We start from the raw sequence: 24,718 nt of genomic DNA, 5'->3' as shown, positions 1-24,718 counted from the left end.
AGAACAGGTAAGTATCTTTCCATTCTTTCATGAGATGGAATTTTTTCTCACTGGCAGGACAATTATTCCTAAGGCAAATACAAATACCAAAGCTAAAATTCAAAAACAGGTGGCTCATTAAATATGAGCTCATAGACTTAACTGAAGGACTGGCTGAAGACTAAAGGAGAAGCAGGTAGCTGGTACAATACTGCTTAAGAATTTCTTAGATACTTTACTTCCCCAGGGTGCCTTGGCTTCAAAATACTAACATATTTACTGCCTTAATCTGACTTTATCAAGCCAAAGTAGTCTTAAATTCTACTTTTGCCCTAAAGTAATAATGAATTCAGAAAGACGAATACGTGAGAAACCAAAGTGGATAACCAAATGTTTTGGTAGAACTAAATTTGTAATTAGTTGGAAAAAAAAGTATTACACTTACTCATACCACTGTTTATTGTGTTTTCGGTAAAGCAACGTATCCAAGGCAACAGCATTGACATCCAGAGCTCCTGGGGAAGGCCACTGGTTGGTGAGGTGGGCAGTTAACTCTTGTCTTGATCTTAAATCATTATTCTTTAGCACAGTCCTGTGAATATTAAGATGGTGAGTGCTTTTGTCTTCACTGCTCTGCAATGGCAGAGGAACCTAATGGTATCAACCTGTCCCCCAAAATTCATCTTTTAAAATGGTACGTTAACAGATTGTCAACAGAACTACAGGAAGACTAGTTGGGGCTATGACTATCTCCTACAATATGTGTTTTTCACTTTTTCTCCAAAGGCTGTAACAAATCACTAACGTGTGAAATGCAGACTTTCAATCTTTTACAGAGATGTTACTAAAGGACTAAAGCTGAATTTCACATCTTACCTAAAAAACTAGGGTGATATCTTAAAGTTATAGATTATCAGATGCCAGTTAAAATAAGAAAAGATTGCATGTGTATGATTTTTTAGCTTCAAAATTCACAATCTATTAAAGTCATTTAACTCAGTAAACAAAAAACAATTAAAATGAATAAAAAATAAAACCACATCAGAAAAACATAAAATTAAAAATCCATAAGGTTTCTGCAATTTTTTTTAATAAAAGTGACCACCAATAAATCTTTATAAAAATAATGCCATCAGGGCACGTGGGTGGCTTAGTTGGGTGAGCGTCCCACTCTTGATTTCAGCTCAAGTCATGATCCCATGGTTTATGAGTTTGAGCCCCATATGGGATTCTCTCTCATCCTCTCTCTCTCTCTCTCTCTGCCCCTGCCCTGCTCACACATGCTCTCGCTCTTCCTCAAAATAAATAAACATTTAAAAAAAAGAAAATAATTAAATCAATGATAACTACATTGAACAATACAACCCACTGGAAATATTTCCATTTACAGAATGAGGCCATTATAATACATGGTTTATTCTCATTTTTGTAGAACCGTTAATAACAATTTTCAAAAGAAGTTAATTTTTGCCAAAATTTAAACCTCACAAATCACTGTCACAAGACTAATTCAACATTTGAGTTGGTAGTTAAAGATAATTTAAAAGCATAATTCTAGGGGCACCTGGGTGGCTTCAACTTCTGACTTCAGCTCAGGTCATGATCTTACCATTGCTGAGTTTGAGCCCTGGGTCGGGCTCTGGGCTGACAGCTCAGAGCCTGGAGCCTGTTTCAGATTTTGGGTCTCCCTCACTCTCTCTGCCCCTCCCCAACTCATAGTCTCTCTCTCTCAGTCTCTCCCTGTCTCCCTCTTCCTCTCTCTCTCTCTCTCTCTCTCTCTCTCTCTCTCTCTCTCTCTCTCTCTCTCTCTCTCTCAAAAATAAAATAAAACCATTAAAAAAAATTTTTTAAGTTTAAAAGCATAATTTGGGGGGGGGGGGCTGGCTGGCTCAGGTGGAGCATGCGACTCTTGATCCAGGGGTTTTAAGTTCAAGCCCCACGTTGGGTGTAGACGTACTTAAAAATAAAAACTATTAAAAAAAAGTGTAATTCTGTTTGCAAAGGTTGTATTCTACTTAACTAAGGCTTCAAAATATAACCTAGGCAAGCCACATTCTCCAACAGGAGTCCATGACTTGAGTGTACCAAAGTCTTGAGCCATCAGCTCAGAAGCAGGGAAGTAGGAACAACTGTCCTATTGTGGATGGCAGAGTCAACAGTGTGCTGGCAAGACAACCCTTCACTAAAGAAAATTAGCCTGCACAAAACCTCTAGCTGGAAATGATTGAAATGGAACAACCCCATGTATATGTCTCTAATAGTCTAACTATGAATATTTCTGATTTTACAGGATATCTGTGTACATTTAAAAATATTTGCTCCACTATATCCACAAAGAAATAGTATTTGATGTAAATACTAGATTCTCAGAATTGAATACTAAAAAAGTAAAACAGGCAGAAGTCCGTGAGAATGTATCACAAGAAGATACTCGTTTTGACTACTTTCAACAATTTCACTGGAAAAGAATGAAAAATTTAAGAAGAATGAAAAATTTAAAAACCTTAGCCTAGGTTTTTATGAAAACAGTAAGGAGTTCAGAAAAATTACAAGATTGATAGAAAAAATCTTGTGATGCCAAAAAGGGGATTACTGGCCAGAGAATTTATTACAATAAAGTACCATTATTTTGGCTTTTTTTTAAAGTTTATTTATTTTGAGAAAGAGAGGGTGTGAGCAAGTACCCGTGCAAGCAGAGAAGGGACAGAGAGAAAATCCCAAGCAGGCTCCATGTGCGGTCAGTGCGGAGCCTGACACAGGGCTCAGACTCACAAACCATGAAATCATCACCTGAACAGAAATCAAGAGTTGGACACCTAACCGACTGAGCCACCCAGGTGCCCCTAGGCTTCGCTTATTAGATTTTTCTCCTTCACATATTCACTCTCTAGGGTCTCTACTGACTGTCACTGGAAAACAACTTCAATGTCATAATTGGTTTACAGGAAGTATTTACAGCAGAATGCAAGGAAGGCAAATGGGCATCTGTGAGGAAATGACATTGGAAAAATTCAGTTAATGACAAGTAACTGAACAACTTCCAACTTAGAATATATTCTTTCTGGAAAAGCAAAGTTTTACACTGCACAGAATGAAAAAAAAAGAACTAAGTTTTACACAAGTTTTTACACATTAGTCCATGGAAAATTTTAGTCTAATGACAAATTATTGTATTGTCTTTAGACTTTTGTGTTTAGAAATCCTAACGACATTGTTTTCTAAGGGAACTGCCTGGTCCTTTGAAGCAGGAGATAAGAGATTCCAGTGTACTGGATGGGCATAACTTCATCCATGCTGCATCTGTTTTCTACCTTCTGTGAGGAATATGGAGGGAAACACACAATGCTGGCATTCAACTTGATACTACAAAGGGAAAGGTTCCTGGAGGACCTTTGTGTAAGGCCCTTTCACCACTTCAGTATACTAGGGGCCATTAAGGCACCTTGAAAACCCACCCTTGAATTCTGAATCTTGGCTCAGTCTATTTAGATAACAAAGAGACAAAGTAGTTTATTCATTCTAGCAATGGGCCCTGACCAAAATGCACCAGCAAAGAGATATACTTGGAGTTCTACTTCCCAACTCTCCGAAGTAGCTCAACCTACCTCTCTCCAAGCCTACTTTTCTAGTCTTTCTATCCATTGCTTGAGTCATTGATATCAATCTAACAAATTCCATTTGTGCTTAAGAGTTGGTTGGACTTTTTTTTTTTTACAAGCGAAGTAAAATGAGGGTATTTTTCTCATTGGCCAAGCTTAAAAGTAGGTTCATCTTAAGTCACTCAACAATTACTGTCATTACCTTGTGGTCAAATCAGTGAAAATTAAAGGCAAAATTTTATGAAGTTAGCATTTAACTTTAATAAAAATGCTAACCAATGCTAACACTAATGAGCTAATTTAATAATTAAATTATTGTATATGAGATAGATGCTACTTGTCACTTATATCTATGTTCTAAGTCTCTCATTAACAACTGAATATTCTCTCACTAAGGTAACAATTCTACAGGAAAATACAATAAAGGAAATTTATTAACATATCCGTAATATATTTACCACACTAATTTTAAGAACTCTCCTGTGGTATCTACCCCTAAATTGCTAGATAGCTAATTTCTCTTCAGATTTTCAATAGAAATTATGCAAGAAGTTTGCCACAAAAAATATAATTCAATATCTTGCCCCATAGCTTTACTGAGGTATAATCAGCAATTAAAAATTGCATACATCTAGGGGCACCTGGATGGCTCAGTTAAGCGTGCAACTTCAGCTCAGATCATGATCTCGTGGTTCGTGAGTTGAAGCCCTGCATCCGGCTCTGTGCTGACAGCTCAGAGCCTGAAGCCTGCTTCAGATTCCGTGTCTCCCTCTCTCTCTGTACCCCCCTACTTATGCTCTCTCTCTCCCTCTCTCAAAAATAAACATTAAAAAAATTTTTTAAATTGTATACATCTAGAGTATACAACTTGATTTGATATGCATATACAATGTGAAGTAATCACAAAATAATTAACATATCCATCACCTCACAGTTACCTCTTTTTTGTGTGATAAGAACACTTGAGATGTACCCTCTTAGAACATTTCAAGTACACAATACAGTATTGTTAAGTACAGTCATGTTGCTTAACATTAGATCTCCATGATTTATTCATCCTGCATAACTGAAACTTTGTACTTATAGACCAACATCTCCTCATTTCCCCCTCTATCTGGGCCAGAATTGGTAATAACCATTCTACTCTCTGCTTCTGTAAGTTTGACTATTTTGGATTCCACATATAAATGAAATTATGCACTATTTGTTTTTCTACATCTGGTTTAGTTCACTTAGCATAATGCCTTCAAGGTTTATCCATGTTGTTGCAAATGGCAGGATCTCCTTCCTTTTTTTAAAGGTGGAATAATATTCCATTGTGTTTATGTGTGTATATAGACACAGAATCTTCATATATCACATTTTCTTTATCCATTCATCCATCAGTGAACACTGAGGTTGTTTCCACCTCTTGACTACTGTAAATAAGGCTGAAATTAACACCTAAATGGAGATATCTTTTTGAGATTGTAACTCCATTTCCTTTGGATAAATACCTAGAAGTGGGATTGCTTAAACATAAGATAGTTCTATTTTTAATATTTTGAGGAACCTCCTACTCTTTTTCAAAGTGACCATACCCATCTATAGTACTACCAACTGGGCATGAGGGCTCCCTTTTTCCATATCCTCACCAACAGTTGTTTTCTAACACCTATCTAGTAACAGACATTCTAAGTAAGAAGGTATTTCATTGTGACTGTGATTTGCATGTCCCTGATGATTAGTGAAGTTAAGCATCTTTTCATATACCTATTGGTCATTTGCATGTCTTCCCTGGAGAAATGTCTATTCAAGTCCTTTGCCCATTTTTAAGCTGAGTTAGATTTTTGCTATTATGAGTCCCTTATAGATTTTGAATATTCACTCCTTATTAGACAGATGCTGAAAATATTTTCTTCCATTTGGTATGTTGCCATTTTACTCTAATGTTTTTTGTGCAGAATTTTTTTTTTTAATTTTTTTTTCAACGTTTTTTATTTATTTTTGGGACAGAGAGAGACAGAGCATGAACGGGGGAGGGGCAGAGAGAGAGGGAGACACAGAATCGGAAACAGGCTCCAGGCTCCGAGCCATCAGCCCAGAGCCTGATGCGGGGCTCGAACTCACGGACCGCGAGATCGTGACCTGGCTGAAGTCGGACGCTTAACCGACTGTGCCACCCAGGCGCCTCTGTGCAGAATTTTTTAAATTTCGTACAATCCATTTTCCTATTTTTGCTTTTATTGCCTGTGCTTTTGGTATAATAAGCAAAAATATGATTGCCGAGACTAATGTCAAAAGTTATTTCCCTGTTTTCTTTTGTATTTTTACAGTTTCAGGTCTTAGATTTAAATCTTTAATCTATTTTGAATTTATTTTTGTTTATGGTAAGAGAAGAATCCAATTTCATTCTTCTGTATGTGGATATTCAGTTTTCCCAACACTACTCCTTTTGTGGGTTCTTGGTAAGCTTGTCAAAGATCAGCTGACTTGTAGATTCATGGACTTATTTGGGGGCTCTCTATTCTGTTCCAATGGCCTATATGTCTGTTTCAATGTCAGTACCATACTTTTTTGATTACTATAATTTATAATATATTTTGAAACCAAGAAATGTGATGTCTTTAGCTTTGTTCTTCTTTCTGAAAACTGATTTGGCTATTCAGGGTCTAAAATATGAATGTTAGGATTGCTTTTTCTATTTATGTGAAAAATGACATTGGGATTTTGATAGGGATTGCACTGAATCTGCATATCACTTTGGATACTATGTACATTTTAATAATATTAATTCTTCCAATCCATGAACACAAGATATCTTTTTTATTTACCAGTATCTTAATTTCCTTTGTCAACATTTTAATATTTTCAGGGTATCAATCTTTCACCTCTTTGGTTAAATTTATTCCTAAATATTGTATTCTTGCTGCCACTGTGAATAGGATTGTTTTTAAATTTCCTTTCCAGATATTTAATATCCAGAGACTTTACATATGTATATGCACATATGTGTATGTACATACACATACACACACATCTTCCTGCTGAGCTGAACCTTTTATCATTATATAATGACCTTCTTTACCTCTAGACACAGTTTTAGACTTAAAGTCTATTTTGAGTACAGACACCCTGCTTTCTTTTGGTTACCATTCGCATGAAGTATCTTTTTCCATTCCTTCACTTTCAGCCTATGTATGTCTTTAAATCTGAAATGAGTCTCTTGTTGACAGGATATCACTGGCTCTTACTCTTTTAATCCATTCAGTCACTCTATGCCTTTTGATTGATGAGTTTAATCCTAATTACTGCCATTCTGTTTTGCAGTTTTGTGTCTCTCTTCCACTTTTGTTTTCCTTTATTATCTGATGATTTTTTTGTAATGATTTGTTGCCATTCTTTCTTTTTATAATTTTTTAAAGTGTTTATTTATTTATTTTGAGAGAGAGAGCATACACATGTGAGTGAGTGTGAGGGTGGAGAGAGTGAGAGGGAGGGAGAAAGAGAATCCCAGTCTTTGCACCATCAGCGCAGAGCCTGATGAGGGGCTCTGACAAGGGGCTCCATCTCAAAAATTGTAAGATCATGACCTGAGGGGAAATAAAGAGTTAGATGGTTAACTGACTGAGCCACCCAGGGGCCCCCATTCTATCTTCTGTGTTTGTACTATAGGTTTATTCTCTGTGGTTAGAGTTTTGAATAAATTTTCATGTTTTCAGTTATAACTTCCTATTTTAAATCATGTTAACTTCAAATGTATACAAAAAACACTCTATGTAAAGCACTTTGAAAGTGCTTTAAGTACATATGCCAAAGTTCAGGTGTAACCAAATATTTAAATTAAATCTACAAAATATTTCAAAGAGAGCATTTTAATGAAAATTGAAAAAACGTATTTGCAACTAATATCAAGTAAATGTATTGAGTGGGTCATGGCAGATACACTTAAAATGTGTAAAGAAGCAGGGGCGTCTGGGTGGCTCAGTCGGTTAAGCGTCCAACTTCGGCTCAGGTCATGATCTTTTGGTCCGTGAGTTTGAGCCCCGTGTTGGGCTCTGTGCTGACAGCTCAGAGCCTGGAGCCTGCTTTGGACTGTGTGTCTCCCTCTCTCTCTGCCCCTCCTCCACTTGCCATTCTGTCTCTCTCTCTCTCAAAAATAAATAAAACATTTAAAAAAATAAATAAATAAATATTTTTAAAAATGACTAAAATGTGTAAAGAAGCAACCATCTAAAAGTACCTCTGATTATCCTATCTTTTTCATAACCATTCTCAAAAGGTAAGTCCAGAAAGTACAACTTAAATTCTATTATTATATTTTACCTTTCCCAATAAATGCTTCCAGATCCTTGAAAAGGATCTTTGTCTTGCTTACGTAAAGTTATTTTACTTGGCATTTTGGTAAAAAAAAATCATGTAAGTTTGATTCTTTATGCATAACTATGTTGAAATATGTGTCAGTATTAACTGGCCATTTCATAAGCCCTCTGAATATACCTTCAACTCTCTAACCTGAGCATATCCTTATGGATATACATAAAATCAAAATACCATAGATTTATAAACACAAAATCTCTCTACGAAGCAGGAGTCCAGCTCTCCTGAGAAACAGTTTGGAACAAAACAGGATAGCTTCCAGTTAAAGTTCAGTGAGTTGTTCTATTTTTCAAAGGAAATCAGCTCATTATTAAGCCCTCATGGGCATGACAGAACTATTTGATGAATACAATTTATTCTCTGGAATCTAGCTAAAGCCTGAAAATTCCTTACTTTCTAAATATGTAATTTGCACTATATATAGGTATATAATTTGCCAAAACACTTCATTTTTCTTAACTAAGTATAATACAATATAACATAATACAACTCTGGATTGATCATGAACACTGAAGAATTCACCTTTCCCTCCCCTGTCCCCCAGCCTATATATGCAGACACCGGCAGAATCAGCACAGACACTCTCCATGTAGCTTGTTAACATGCCTTCCGAGCCTGTGCTCTCCTGTGGACTACTCCCTCTAACTTGTACTTCTGAACTCTCCAAAGTGGCTCCAGGGGCCCTCTGCTCCAACCTTGCTAACTGCACGCCCCATCCCCATGATGTTCTACAGACCCACACCATCCAACCTGCCCTAGGGAGGAATCTAGCCAAAGAGGCACTATAAGCCTAACACTGTGCAAGCAGCCCTGACAGTGACTACTTCAAAAAAACTGCTGCCCTGATGAGAGGGAAATATACCCATACACCCAGCTCCATTGAAGCCCCAGAAGTGGGCTGGGGATAGACACCTGGTCTGACTGCAGTCCCCACCCACCAATGAAAGCTTCTCAGGGGACAACAAAGGAGAGCACTCTGCAGTTTAACATGACCACAGCTTTGGCAAATTCCTGGTCTGACTCAACTCAAGCCCAAGGCAGCCCCATACTGGCCCACTAGCAACACAGAAACCAAACCCTGCCCAAAACAGTCAAAAACAGTCATTGCATATGACTGAAGAGAAATGCAGCTCAGTCACAGCAATAGGGTGTATTCAACACACATAGGAGATGCCCCTGAAGCTCCAGGTTCTGGTAAATGGGAGATTGCTCTGTAGGGCACTATAGGACCTTTTCTTCATAAGGCCACTACTTTCAAGAGCCAGAGACATGGCTAACATTCCTAACACATAAAAAAAGACACAGAAAGTTAGACAGAAATGAGGTGACCAAGGACTGTGTCCCAAATGAAAGAAGGGACAAAAATCACAACAAAAGAGTTCACAAAATGGAGATAAGCAATATATCTGATACAGAAAGTAATGGTCATAATCACTGAGCTTGAGAAAATATGGGAGGACCTCAGTGAAACTCTCAACAAAGACACAGAAAATATAAAAAAGAACCAAGCAGAGATAAAGAACTCAAAAACTAAAATTAAAAATATACTAGAGGGAATAGGGGTGGCTGGGTGGCTCAGTCAGTTGAGCATTCGACTTCAGCTCAGGTCACATTCTCACAGTTTATGGGTTTTGCGTGGACAGTGCAGAGCCTGCTTCGGATTCTCTATCTTCCTTGCTTTCTGCCCCTCCCCTACTCATGTGCTTTTTCTCTCAAAAATAAACACTAAAGAAAAAGCCATTTTAAAACAGTAGAGAGGATGCTGGGAAGATGGCGGCATAGGAGGATGCTGGGCTCACCGCGCATCCTGCTGATCACTTAGATTCCACCTACACCTGCCTAAATAACCCAGAAAACCACCAGAGGATTAGCAGAACAGAGTCTCCGGAGCCAAGCGCAGACGAGAGGCCCACGGAAGAGGGTAGGAAGGGCGGAGAGGCAGTGCACACTCCACGGACTGGCGGGAGGGAGCCGGGGCGGAGGGGCGGCCCACCGGCCAAGCAGAGCCCCCAAGTCTGGCTGGCAAAAGCGGAGGGGCCAGATGGAGGGTGTTCCGACAGCAAGCGGGACTTAGCATCTGGGAGGTCATAAGTTAACAGCTCTGCTCAGAAAGCGGGAAGGCTGGAGGACAAAGGGAGGGAGAGTTGCTGAGCCCCCTGACGACAGAGCTCAGTTTGGCGGGGAACAAAGGCGCTCGCCAGTGCCATCTCCCTCGCCCATCCCCCAGCCAAAATCCCAAAGGGAACCAGTACCTGCCAGGGAACTTGCTCGCTTCACGCAAACACCCAACGCTGTGCTTCTGCGGAACCACCCCTTCGGCAGCGGGTCTGACTCCCTCCCGATGCCACAGGGCCCCTCCTGAAGTGGATCACCTAAGGAGAAGCGATCTAAGCCTGCCCCTCCTGCCCCCGTGCACCTTGCCTACCCACCCCAGCTAATACGCCAGATCCCCAGCATCACAAGCCTGGCAGTGTGCAAGTAGCCCAGATGGGCCACGCCACCGCACAGTGAATCCTGCCCCTAGGAGAGGGGAAGAGAAGGTACACACCAGTCTGACTGTGGCCCCAATGGTGGGCTGGGGGCAGACATCAGGTCTGACTGTGTCCCCGCCCACCAACTCCAGTTATTCAAGACAGCACAGGGGAAGTGCCCTGCAGGTCCACACCACTCCAGGGACTATCCAAAATGACCAAACTGAAGAATTCCCCTCAAAAGAATCTCCAGGAAATAACAACAGCTAATGAACTGATCAAAAAGGATTTAAATGATATAACAGAAAGTGAATTTAGAATAATAGTCATAAAATTAATCGCTGGGCTTGTAAACAGTATAGAGGACAGCAGAGAATCTCTTGCTACAGAGATCAAGGGACTAAGGAACAGTCAGGAGGAGGTGAAAACCGCTTTAAACGAGATGCAAAATAAAATGGAAACGTCACGGCTCGGATTGAAGAGGCAGAGGAGAGAATAGGTGTACTAGAAGATAAAATTATGGAAAAAGAGGAAGCTGAGGAAAAGAGAGATAAAAAAAATCCAGGAGTATGAGGGGAAAATTAGAGAACTAAGTGATACACTAAAAAGAAATAATATACGATAATTGGTATCCCAGAGGAAGAAGAGAGAGGGAAAGGTGCTGAAGGTGTACTTGAAGAAATAATAGCTGAGAACTTCCCTGAACTGGGGAAGGAAAAAGGCAATGAAATCCAAGAGGCACAGAGAACTCCCTTCAGACAGAACTTGAATCGATCTTCTGCACAACATATCATAGTGAAACTGGCAAAATACAAGGATAAAGAGAAAATTCTGAAAGCAGCAAGGGATAAACGTGCCCTCACATATAAAGGGAGACCTATAAGACTCGTGACTGATCTCTCTTTTGAAACTTGGCAGGCCAGAAAGGATTGGCACGAGATCTTCAATGTGTTGAACAGAAAAAATATGCAGCCAAGAATCCTTTATCCAGCAAGTCTGTCATTTAGAATAGAAGGAGAGATAAAGGTCTTTCCAAACAAACAAAAGCTGAAGGAATTCGTCACCACTAAACCAGCCCTAAAAGAGATCCTAAGGGGAATCCTATGAGACAAAGTACCAGAGACATCGCTACAAGCATGAAACCTATGGACATCACAATGACTCTAAACCCGTATCTTTCTATAATAACACTGAACGTAAATGGACTAAATGCGCCAACCAAAAGACATAGGGTATCAGAATGGATAAAAAAACACGACACATCTATTTGCTGTCTACAAGAGACTCATTTTAGACCTGAGGACACCTTTAGATTGAGAGTGAGGGGATGGAGAACTATTTATCATGCGACTGGAAGCCAAAAGAAAGCTGGAGTATCCATACTTATATCAGACAAACTAGACTTTAAATTAAAGGCTGTAACAAGAGATGAAGAAGGACATTATATAATAATTACAGGCTCTATCCATCAGGAAGAGCTAACAATTATAAATGTCTATGCGCTGAATACCGGAGCCCCCAAATATATAAAACAATTACTCATAAACATAAACAACCTTATTGATAAGAATGTGGTCATTGCAGGGGACTTTAACACTCCACTTACAGAAATGGATAGATCATCTAGACACACGGTCAATAAAGAAACAAGGGCCCTGAATGATACATTGGATCAGATGGACTTGACATATATATTTAGAACTCTGCATCCCAAAGCAACAGAATATACTTTCTTCTCGAGTGCACATGGAACATTCTCCAAGATAGATCATATACTGGGTCACAAAACAGCCCTTCATAAGTATACAAGAATTGAAATTATACCATGCATACTTTCAGACCACAATGCTATGAAGCTTGAAAGCAACCACAGGAAAAAGTCTGGAAAACCTCCAAAAGCATGGAGGTTAAAGAACACCCTACTAAAGAATGAATGGGTCAACCAGGCAATTAGAGAAGAAATTTAAAAATTATGGAAACAAACGAAAATGAAAATACAAGAATCCAAATGCTTTGGGATCCAGCAAAGGCAGTCCTGAGAGGAAAATACATTGCAATCCAGGCCTATCTCAAGAAACAAGAAAAATCCCAAATCCAAAATCTAACAGCACACCTAAAGGAAATAGAAGCAGAACAGCAAAGACAGCCTAAACCCAGCAGAAGAAGAGAAATAATAAAGATCAGAGCAGAAATAAACAATATAGAATCTAAAAAAGCTAGAGCAGATCAACGAAACCAAGAGTTGGTTTTTTGAAAAAATAAACAAAACCTCTAGCCAGGCTTCTCAAAAAGAAAAGGGAGATGACCCAAATAGATAAAATCATGAATGAAAATGGAATTATTACAACCAATCCCTCAGAGATACAAACAATTATCAGGGAATACTATGAAAAATTATATGCCAACAAATTGGACAACTTGGAAGAAATGGACAAATTCCTAAACACCCACACTCTTCCAAAACTCAATCAGGAGGAAATAGAAAGCTTGAACAGACCCATAACCAGCGAAGAAATTGAATCAGTCATCAAAAGTCTCCCAACAAATAAGAGTCCAGGACCAGATGGCTTCCCAGGGGAGTTCTACCAGATGTTTAAAGCAGAGATAATACCTATCCTTCTCAAGCTCTTCCAAGAAATAGAAAGGGAAGGAAAACGTCCAGACTCATTCTATGAAGCCAGTATTACTTTGATTCCCAAACCAGACAGAGACCCAGTAAAAAAAAGAGAACTACAGGCCAATATCCCTGATGAATATGGATGCAAAAATTCTCAAGAAGATACTAGGAAATCGAATTCAACAGCATATAAAAATAATTATTCACCATGATCAAGTGGGATTCATTCCTGGGATGCAGGGCTGGTTCAACATTCGCAAATCAATCAACGTGATACATCACATTAATAAAAGAAAAGAACCATATGATCCTATCAATCGATGCAGAAAAGGCCTTTGACAAAATTCAGCACCCTTTCTTAATAAAAACCCTTGAGAAAGTCGGGATAGAAGGAACATACTTAAAGATCATAAAAGCCATTTATGAAAAGCCCACAGCTAACATCATCCTCAATGGGGAAAAACTGAGAGCTTTTTCCCGGAGATCAGGAACACGACAGGGATGCCCACTCTCACCGCTGTTGTTTAACTTAGTGTTGGAAGTTCTAGCATAAGCAATCAGACAACAAAAGGAAATCAAAGGCATCCAAATTGGCAAAGATGAAGTCAAGCTTTCACTTTTTGCAGATGACATGATACTACACATGGAAAATCCGATAGACTCCACCAAAAGTCTGCTAGAACTGATACATGAATTTAGCAAAGTTGCAGGATACAAAATCAATGTACAGAAATCAGTTGCATTCTTATACACTAACAATGAAGCAACAGAAAGACAAATAAAGAAACTGATCCCATTCACAATTGCACCAAGAAGCATAAAATACCTAGGAATAAACCTAACCAAAGACGTAACAGATCTGTATGCTGAAAACTATAGAAAGCTTATGAAGGTAATTGAAGAAGATATAAAGAAATGGAAAGACATTCCCTGCTTATGGATTGGAAGAATAAATATTGTCAAAATGTCAATATTACCCAAAGCTATCTACACATTCAATGCAATCCCAATCAAAATTGCACCAGCATTCTTCTCAAAACTAGAACAAGCAATCCTAAAATTCATATGGAACCACAAAAGGCCCTGAATAGCCAAAGTAATTCTGAAGAAGAAGACCAAAATAGGAGGCATCACAATCCCAGACTTTAGCCTCTACTACAAAGCTGTCATCATCAAGACAGCATGGTATTGGCAAAAAAAAACAGACACATAGACGAATGGAATAGAATAGAAACCCCAGAACTAGACCCACAAACGTATGGCCAACTCATCTTTGACAAAGCAGGAAAGAACATCCAATGGAAAAAAGACAGTCTCTTTAACAAATGGTGCTGGGAGAACTGGACAGCAACATGCAGAAGGTTGAAACTAGACCACTGTCTCACACCATTCACAAAAATAAACTCAAAATGGATAAAGGACCTGAATGTGAGACAGGAAACCATCAAAACCCTAGAGGAGCCGTAGCAATCTCTTACTCGACACATCCCCAAAGGCAAGGGAATTAAAAGCAAAAATGAATTACTGGGACCTTATGAAGATAAAAAGCTTCTGCACAGCAAAGGAAACAACCAACAAAACTAAAAGGCAACCAATGGAATGGGAAAAGATATTTGCAAATGACATATCGGGCAAAGGGCTAGTATCCAAAATCGATAAAGAGCTCACCAAACTCCACACCCGAAAAACAAATAACCCAGTGAAGAAATGGGCAGAAAACATGAATAGACACTTCTCTAAAGAAGACATCCGGATGGCCAACAGGCACATGAAAAGATGTTCAGCGTTGCTCCTTATCAGGGAAATACAAATCAAAACCACACTCAGATATCACCTCACACCAGTCAGAGTGGCCAAAATGAACAAATCAGGAGACTACAGATGCTGGAGAGGATGTGGAGAAACGGGAACCCTCTTGCACTGTTGGTGGGAATGCAAATTGGTGTAGCCACTCTGGAAAACAGTGTGGAGGTTCCTCAGAAAATTAAAAATAGGCCTACCCTATGACCCAGCAATAGCACTGCTAGGAATTTGCCCAAGGGATACAGGAGTACTGATGCATAGGGGCACTTGTACCCCAATGTTTATAGCAGCACTCTCAACAATAGTCAAATTATGGAAAGAGCCTAAATGTCCATCAATGGATGAATGGATAAAGAAATTGTGGTTTATATACACAATGGAGTACTACAGGGCAATGAGAAAAAACGAAATATGGCCCTTTGTAGCAACGTGGATGGAACTGGAGAGTGTGATGCTAAGTGAAATAAGCCATACAGAGAAAAACAGATACCATATGTTTTCACTCTTATGTGGATCCTGAGAAACTTAACAGAAACCCATGGGGGAGGGGAAGGAAAAAAAAAAGAGGTTAGAGTGGGAGAGAGCCAAAGCATAAGAGACTCTTAAAAACTGAGAACAAACTGAGGGTTGATGGGGGGTGGGAGGGAGGGGAGGGTGGGTGATGGGTATTGAGGAGGGCACCTTTTGGGATGAGCACTGGGTGTTGTATGGAAACCATTTTGACAATAAATTATATATATTGAGAAAAAAAAAAGAGATAAAACAGTAGAGGGAATAAAGAGTAAACTAGAGGAAGCAGAAGGGTGGATCAGTGACCTGGAGGACAGTGTAATGGAAAGCAATCAAGGAGAACAGGATAGAGAAAAAAAGCAAATAAAAGAGTACAGAATAAGGGAATTAAGTGACACCATCAAGTATAATAACATCTGCATTACAGGGATCCCAGAAGAATAGAGAGTAAAAGGGGTAGGAAATGTATTTGAAGAAATAATAGCTGGAAGCTTCCCAAATGTGGGGAAGAACACAATAATTCAGATTCAGGAGACAGAGATCCTCCAACAAAATCAACCCACGGAAGTCCACACCAAGACACGTAATAATTAAAATGGCAAAAGGTAGTGATAAAAAGAAAATCTTAGAAGCGGCAAGAGAAAATAGTTACAAACAAGGGAAACCCCAGAAAAATATCAGCAGATTTTTCAGCAGAAACTCTGCAGGCCAGAATGTAGTGGCATGATATATTTAAAGCGCTGAAAGGGAAAAATGTGCAGCTGAGAATATGCTGTCAAGCAAGGTTATCATTCAAAATAGAAGAAGAGACAAAAAGTTTCCCAGACAAACAAAAGTTAAAGGAATTCTCACCACTAAACCAACCTTACAAGTAATGTTAAAGGGGATTCTTGGAGTGGAAAGACCATAAGTAGGAGTAAGAAAAGTAGAAAACACAGAAGTAGTAAAATTAAGTATATCTATAAAAATCGGTAAGGGTTATTCACAAAATACAAGAATGTAAAGTATGACACCCTATTTGTAAAATTTTGAGGGAGGGAGGGGAATAAAAATGTAGTGCTTTTACAATGGGTTCAGACTGAAGCAAACATCAACTTAATATAGACTGCTAGGTGCATAAGATTTTATATATAAACCTAATGCTAATGAGAATCATAAACTAGTAATAGGTCTGTAAAAAAAATAGAGAGAAGGGAATCCAAGTATATCACTAAAGAAAGCCACCAAACCATGAAAGAAGAGAGCAAGAGAAGAAAGGAATAGAGAACTACAAAAATAATCATAAACAAGCAATGAAATGGCATTTAAGTACATACCTATCAATAATTACTTTGAATGTAACTGGAGTAAATGCTCCAGTCAAAAGACATACGGTGATAGAATGGGTAAAGAAATAAGACCCATCCATAGGTTGCCTACAAGATACTCATTTCACAACTAAAGACACATGTAGATTAAAAGTAAAGGGACAGAAAAACATCATGCAAATTGAAGATAAAAGAAAGTTGAGGTAGCAATACTTATATTGGACAAAATGGACTTTAAGGGTTTTGGATAGCTCAGTCTGTAGGGCATGCAATTTGTGATCCTGAAGTTGTGACTTCAAGCCCCATGTTGGATACAGAGGTTACACTAAAAAAAGTTAAAAACTGGACTTTAAAACAAACACTGGAATAAGACAAAAAAGGACACTACATAATCATAAAAGGAAAAATGCAATGAAAAGATGTAGCAATTGTAAATACTTACGTACACAACATGAAAGCACCCATATATATAAAGCAACCAATAACAAATGTAAAAAGAGTAATCAATAGTAATACAATAATAGTATGGGATTTTAACACCCCACTTACATCAATGAATAGATCATCCAAACAGAAAATGAAAAATGAAACAGTGGCTGTGAATGACATCTAACAGGTATATTCAGAACATTCCATCCTAAAACAGAACATATATTCTTTTCCAGTGCACGTGGAACATTTTCCAGAAGAGATCACATGTTAGGCAACAAAACAAGGCTCAAAAAATTCAAAAAGAATGAAGTTATACCATGCATCTTTTTCAACCACACTGCTATGACACTAGAATCAACCACAAGAAAAAAATCAGGAAAGAAGTCAAATACATGGAAGTTAAATAACATGCTACTAAATAAGAAATCAAAAAGGCCATCAAAAAATACATGTAGACAAATGAAAACACAATAGTCCAATATCACTGGGATACAGATAAAGCTGTTCTAAGAGGGAAGTTTACAGCAACACAGGGCTACATCAAGAAGCAAGAAACAGCTGAAATGAACAACCTAACCTTATACCTAAAGGAGCTAGTAAAAGAAGAACAAACAAGTAGAAGAAAGGAAATAAAGATTATAGCAGAATTTTTTTAAAAAAGACAACTGTAGAACAAATCAATAAAATCAGGAACTTGTTGTTTGAAAATATCAACACAATTTACAAACCTTTAGCCATACTTATCAAGAGAGAGAGAGAGAGCGATAAAGAGAAGACTCGAATAAAAAAATCAGAAATGAAAGAGGAGAATTGACAACCAACACCATGGAAATACAAGCAATTATAAGAAAATATTATAAAAATTATACATCAATAAATTGGGACAACCTAGAAGAAATGGGTAACTTCCCAGAAACATAACCTCCCAAAACTGTATCAGGAAAAATTGAAAATCTGAACAAATCAACTACCAGTAATGCAACTGAATTAATGATCAAAAACCTCTCAACAAACAAAAGCTCAGGAATGGATGGCTTCAAACATTTTCATCAAACATTTAAAAAAGGGTTAATATTTATTCTTCTCAAACTATTCCAAAAAATAGAAGAGGAAAGCAAGCTTCCAAATTCATTCTATGAGGCTAGCAATACCCTGATAGCAAAACCAGATAAAGACACTACTAAAAAAGAGAACTGCAGTATAACATCTCTGATGAACATACAAGCAAAATCCCCAATAAAATATTAGGAAACCAAATTCAACAATATATTTTTAAAAAAAAATAATTCACCAAGATCAAGTGGGATTTATTCCTAGGTTGCAAGAGTAGTCCAATATTTGCACATTAATCAACGATACATCACATCAACAGGAGAAAGGATAAAAACTATATGATCATTTCAATAGATGCAGAAAAAACATTTGACAAAGTACAACATTCATTCATGATAAAAACCCTCAACCAAGTAGGATTAGAGGGAACATACCTCAACATAATAAAGGCCATCTATGAAAAGCCAACAGCTAACATCATACTCATTGGAAAAAAAATAGCTTTCCCCCTAACATTAACAACAAGACGAGGATGCCCACTCTCACCACTTTTACTCCACATAGTATTGGAAGTCTTAGCCACAGCAATCAGACAACAAAAAGGAAATAAAAGGCATCTAAATTGGTAAGGGAAAAGAAAAGTTTTACTATTTACAGATGACATGATACTATGTATAGCATAGTATATCCAAATACTAACCATATAGTAAAATATCTAAGTATAGTATAGTATAGTGAAGACTCCACCAAAAAACTGCTGGAACTGATAAACCAATTCAGTAAGGTATCAGGATACAAAACCAATATACAGAAATCCCTTCCATTGCCATATATTGATAATGAAGCAGAACAAAGAGAAATTAAGAAAACAGTTCCATTTACATTTGCACCAAAAATAATAAAGTACCTAGGAATAAAGTTAACCAAGGAAGTGAAAGACCTGTACTCCAAAAACAAACACCAATGAAAGAAACCGAAGATGACACAAAAAAGTGGAAAAATATTCCACACTCATGGATTGGGAGAACAAATATTGTTAAAATGTCCATACTACCCAAAGCAATCTACAGATCTAATGCAATCCCTATCAAAACACCAACAGTATGTTTTATAAAACTAAAACAAACAATCCTAAAATCTGTATGGAACCACAAAAGGCCCAGAATAACCAAAGCAATCTTGAAAAAGCAGGACAAAACTAGAGATATCCCAGTCCCAGATTTGAAGTTACACCACAAAGCTGAAATAATCAAAACAGTATGGTCTTGACACAAAAAGAGGCATATAGATCAATAGAACAGAGTCCAGAAATAAATCCATGATTATACGGTCAAGTAATCTACATCAAAGAAGGCAAGAATATGCAAGGGGGAAAGTCTCTTCAACAAATGATGTTGGGAAAACAGGACAGCTAAAGCACAACAATGAAATTGGACCACTTTCTCATGCCATACACAAAAATAAACTCCAAATGGATTAAAGATCTAAAGGTGAGACCTGAAACCATAACAATTCTAGGAGAGAGGACAGGCAGTAATTTTCTTGACATCGGCCATAGCAACATTTTTCTAGATATGTCTCCTGAGGCAAGGGAAACAAAAGCAAAAATTACCGGGACTACATCAAAATAAAAATCTTTTACCAGCAAAGGAAACAATCAACACAACACATAGATAACCCTCTGACTGGGAGAAGTTATTTGCAAATGACATCTCTGATTAAGGAGTTAGTATCCAAAATATACAGAGAACTTATCAAATTCAACACCAAAACATCATCATCATCAAATTAAAAATGAAACGACATGAACAGACATTTCTCCAAAGAAGACATATAGACGGCCAATATCCACATGAAAAGACACTCAACATTACCAATCATAAGAGAAATGCAAATCAAAACCACAATATGTCACCTCACATCTGTCAAGATGGCTAAAATCAAAAACACAAGAAACAACAGGTGTTGCTAAGGATGTGGAGAAGAAGGAACCCTCAGGCACTGTTGGTGGGAATGCAAACTGATGCAACCACTGTGGAAGACAGTACAGAGGGCTCTCAAAAAATCAAAATAGCATTACAATATAATCCAGTAATTCCACTCCTGGGTATTTATCCAAAGAATACGAAAAGAGGATATGCACTCCCATATTTATTGCAGAATTATTTACAATAGCCAAATTATGGAAGCAACTGAACCGTCCATGGATAAATGGATAAAGAAGATATGGTGTGTATGTACACACACACACACACACACACACACACACACACACACACACACACTGGAATACTATTCAGCCATAAAAAGGAATGAAATGTTGCCATTTGCAACAACACTGATGGATCTAGAAGACAGAATGCCAAGTGAAATAAATCAGTCAGAGAAAGACAAATACCATATGATTTCTCACGAGTGGAACTTAAGAAACAAAAAACAAACAAGGAAAAAAGTGACAAAAAGCAGGCTCTTAAGTATAGAGCACCAACTGTCATTTGCTAAAGGAGAGGTGGAGAAATGGGTGAAACAGGTGAAGGGGATTAGGAATATACTCATAGTGATGGGCAGTGAATAATGTATGGAATTGGTGAATCACTATGTTGTATGCCTGAAACTAATGTAATACTGTGCATTAATTATAATGGAATTTAAAAAAACTAAAAACAAGAAGGGTATATTTACCCCTCTCCTCTGATAATGTGAACTATTTTATAGGCATTTTAATTAATTAAAATTTTTAAATTATTTTTAATTTAAAAAATATTTTGTAATTTTTTTAAATTTTTATTTATTTTTGAGAGAGACAGACAGAGAGTGAGCAGGGGTGGGGAGCAGGGGCAGAGGGAGATGGAGATACAGAATCTGAAGTAGGGTCCAGGCTTTGTCAGCACAGAGCCCGATGCGGGGTTCAAACCACGAGCTGTGAGATCATGACCTGAGCTGAAGTTGGACCCTCAACTGACTGAGCCACCCAGGTGCCCCTAAAATATTTTTTAATGTTTGTTTATTTTTGAGAGAGAGTGTGCATGCATGAGTGGGGAAGGGGCAGAGGGAGAGAGGGAGACACAGAATCCAAAGCAGGCTCCAGGCTCTGAGCTGTCAGCACAGAGCCCGACGTGGAGCTCAAACCTATGAACCAAGAGTTCATGATCTGAGCTGAAGTTGGTCACTTAACCAACTGAGCCACCTAGGTGCCCCTATTTTCATTTAATTTCAAGAGTTGACATACTGTTATAACACACTGTTACATTAGTTTCAGGTGTATACTATAGTGATTCAACAATTCTATACATTATTCAGTGCACATCACAGTAAATGCAATCTTAGTCCCCTTCACCTATTTCACCCACCTCCCCACCGACTTCCCCTCTGGTAAACCTCTATAGTTAAGAGTCTGTTTTTCAGTTTATTTCTTTTTTTTTCTTTGTTTGTTTGGCATCTTAATTTTTAATAGAGACTCATCTCAGATAAAAATATATAGTCCCAATAAAAGATATTTCAATGTTTCCAGAAAAACTATTTGCTTCTAATAATACTTTGGTTAATATTTTATTATGCTGATCTTCCTCATGTTTTGTACCCATGTTTCCATATGTACTCTTCCCTTTATCTAGAAAAACCTTCCTTTCCTTCCTTTACCTGGTCACTTTAACTCCTGAAAAGCCCTATTCAAACATCAATATCTTAGTGATGCTTTCTCTGGACCACTATTCCTGTGCTACTTCTGTAAAGTGCACATACTTTTATTACTGTACATATATATACACGTTCCTATACACTCCTCACATCATTTAGATATCATTTAGTCAATTCTGATATCCTCATAATTATCGTATTCACATTTAAATTTTCAGTACCTAGCATAGTTCCTAGAACAACATAGGTACTCAGTAAGTGCTTATGTATCAGAAAATATTATTTCAAAGGTTTGTCATTCTAAAATGGAAATCTGATCTGATGTGATACTGGTAACTCCACACAACTCCTTAACATGGAATATAAACTCATTTCTCACCTGGCCACATTTACATACACACTTGCCTTCTATGTTTGAGTAAGAAGCTAGCATACAGTTTCCTATATTTGCTGGATGCTTTAATCTCTTTTTGCTTTTGTTGTTTTCTCTGCCTGGGAGGTCTGTCTCTTCCCACCGTCATCTATCAAACGTCAAAGCCACTTTAAGGAATTAGTGTAAGCACTCCACCTTCAATCCTTCCCAGTTCGTTCTCCTTTGTTTCCCACTGTATACCATACACACCTCTATCATAGCACTTGTGACATTTTACTGCTCTTATTGTTTCTAGGTCTGTGGCCTCTGTAAGAGCTATGAGGACAGGAACTAGAACAAATTTATTTCTGTATTCTTAGCACCAAGCCACGCACCTAGGATAGAAGAGGGGCTCAATAAATGTCAGCAGGATAAACAAATATTGAACTATAAAAACAAGTAAATTTGATCATTATCAAAATAAGCTATGGTTCACTTTTTTTAATCCAAAGGACAACACAGAGTTTTTCAAAAAAGGCATCTTGAAAAAGAATTTAATCTTCCGGGGAATAGCAAATACAGAATATATTCTACTTTAAAACTATTAGAAATTAATTACCACTGTATCTTTCTTGCTTAAAATAACAAAATATCTAGGTAGCTTTAATGTTTAGGGAAGCAATTAAATTGCTGTTCAGAGCATAATAAATACCACTGTGCTTTGCTAAACACCACAACAAACTTCTAGTCTAGTGGTTCTCTACCCTGACTATATATTGAAGTAACTAAGGAAGCATTTAAGAAATTCTGATACCCTAATCTCATCTCAGATCGATGAGATGAGATTCTACAATGGTGGGGTCCAGGCAGTGGTATTTGTTAATGTTCCCTAAGTGAATATATTTTTTTTCTCCTGTGAAATAATAACAACTCCACACATAACTATCTGGCTGTTCCTTCTTGGTCTTTGTCGGGGGAGGTACCTTCTTCCTAAAGTGTTGGTGTTCCCAATGATTCCCTCCACTTCTATTCTCAAATCCTTAAGATTCCTCGTAAATAGAGATTATCCTGGCTTTAAAAATGAGATCCCACATTCTTTTGAGCCCTGGATGTAACATTTATGACTTTAAACAAAAGAGACAAAAAGAGAAGATTTTCAGTTTGGTCTTTTTCCTTCCTTTCAGAGATTAGGCTCAAGTCTGCTGTTACTCACAAGTTCTTATAAAAGATCTAGAATTCTATACTCTATTTTGATAGCAGTAATTAGTCATTCAAAGCTATTGTTTTGTTCACATGATCCTTTAGCTTGTGTCTCCAAAACTGAGGGTTATGTTCTCTCCGTTACTCTGCTTCTTTCTCATTTACCTCAGAGGCTATGCTGATGCCCATGATGAGGGTTACTTTGGCAGCTGGACATAGAAGGCATATGACCCTTGGCACGTAGGATTTAATATCTGCGATTCCAAGTACTTCTGAGAAACCCCAAAGATGAGTGATATGAAACAATTAAAAATTTTTTTATGTTTGTTTTTTGAGCGACAGAGAGAGCTTAGTTAGCAGGAGAGGAGCAGAAAGAAAGGGGGACGAAGGATTTGAAGCGGGCTCAGTGCTGACAGCAGCCAGCTCGACGTGGGGCTCAAATTCACGAACCATGAAATCATGACCTGAGCCAAAGTTGGACACTCAACTGACTGAGCCACCCAAGTGCTCCTGATATTGAAGGAACTTTTAATTTTAATAAGGGAATACATTTGAAGCCCATGGCTATGAGTTAAGTTCTGAGAGTGAGTCTAACAAAATCTTAATGGTACTGCAGTAAACCTTTGTTTTATTTTCCACTTATCACTTATTGTCAGATACACTGTAATTCTTAGGATACCCTCCACTGCCATTTGTGACATGGCACATGGAGAAAATCTTAGGCCGTAATCATGAAAATGAAAGATTTAATATATCATGGCTTCAGGAATGCAGAATTTTATGCTAATGGTTAGAATGGCTGTGCAGGGAGCCCTAAAGATCAAAGAAAGTGAAGGCCACAAAACATGAATATAAAGAGGTTTCCACTAGACAAAGATGGGACAACATGATCATCAAAACTAAAATAATTACAAGCTATAGAAGCACACTGAATATGGGCGTTTCTGCTATAACACAGAAACAAAATAAAACGAAGTGTTCTGAAACATCACACTGGAAATAACCAGCCTTATGGGTAAAACAGAGGTAGGAGCTAACAATTCAAAACCTATTCAACTTTCTAACTATAACACACTTAAAAAAACAGTGACATTTCTTTTTTTAATTTTTTTTCAACGTTTATTTATTTTTTGGGACAGAGAGAGACAGAGCATGAACGGGGGAGGGGCAGAGAGAGAGGGAGACACAGAATCGGAAACAGGCTCCAGGCTCTGAGCCATCAGCCCAGAGCCTGACGCGGGGCTCGAACTCACGGACCGCGAGATCATGACCTGGCTGAAGTCGGTGCTTAACCGACTGAGCCACCCAGGCGCCCCAAAAAAACAGTGACATTTCTAACAAAATTCCAAACCAGATTTAAAATATTGGTTAAATTCCCATTAAGTAAAGAAACATAATAA

General features: G+C 37.9%; 1 protein-coding gene across 15 annotated transcripts in view; it reads right to left on the bottom strand.

Annotated features, from left to right (window-relative positions):
* RUNDC3B (RUN domain containing 3B) overlaps positions 1-24,718 on the bottom strand; it is a 151,550-nt gene that overhangs the window by 27,404 nt on the left and 99,428 nt on the right. For 11 of the 15 annotated variants that reach the window (XM_045052332.1, XM_045052329.1, XM_045052330.1 and 8 more), the window contains one exon: positions 425-571. The exons of 3 other annotated variants lie outside the window; for them this stretch is intronic. In XM_045052332.1, coding sequence (XP_044908267.1) covers positions 425-571 — 147 coding nt within the window. The remainder of the gene's footprint in view (positions 1-424; positions 572-24,718) is intronic. One more of the 15 variants, XM_045052334.1, reaches the window with a different exon arrangement.

The sequence above is a fragment of the Felis catus genome, chromosome A2 (genome assembly GCF_018350175.1).
Source record: "Felis catus isolate Fca126 chromosome A2, F.catus_Fca126_mat1.0, whole genome shotgun sequence".
Lineage (NCBI taxonomy): Eukaryota > Metazoa > Chordata > Mammalia > Carnivora > Felidae > Felis > Felis catus.
Note: the sequence above shows the minus strand (reverse complement) of the source record. Positions and strands in the feature narration are given on the sequence as shown.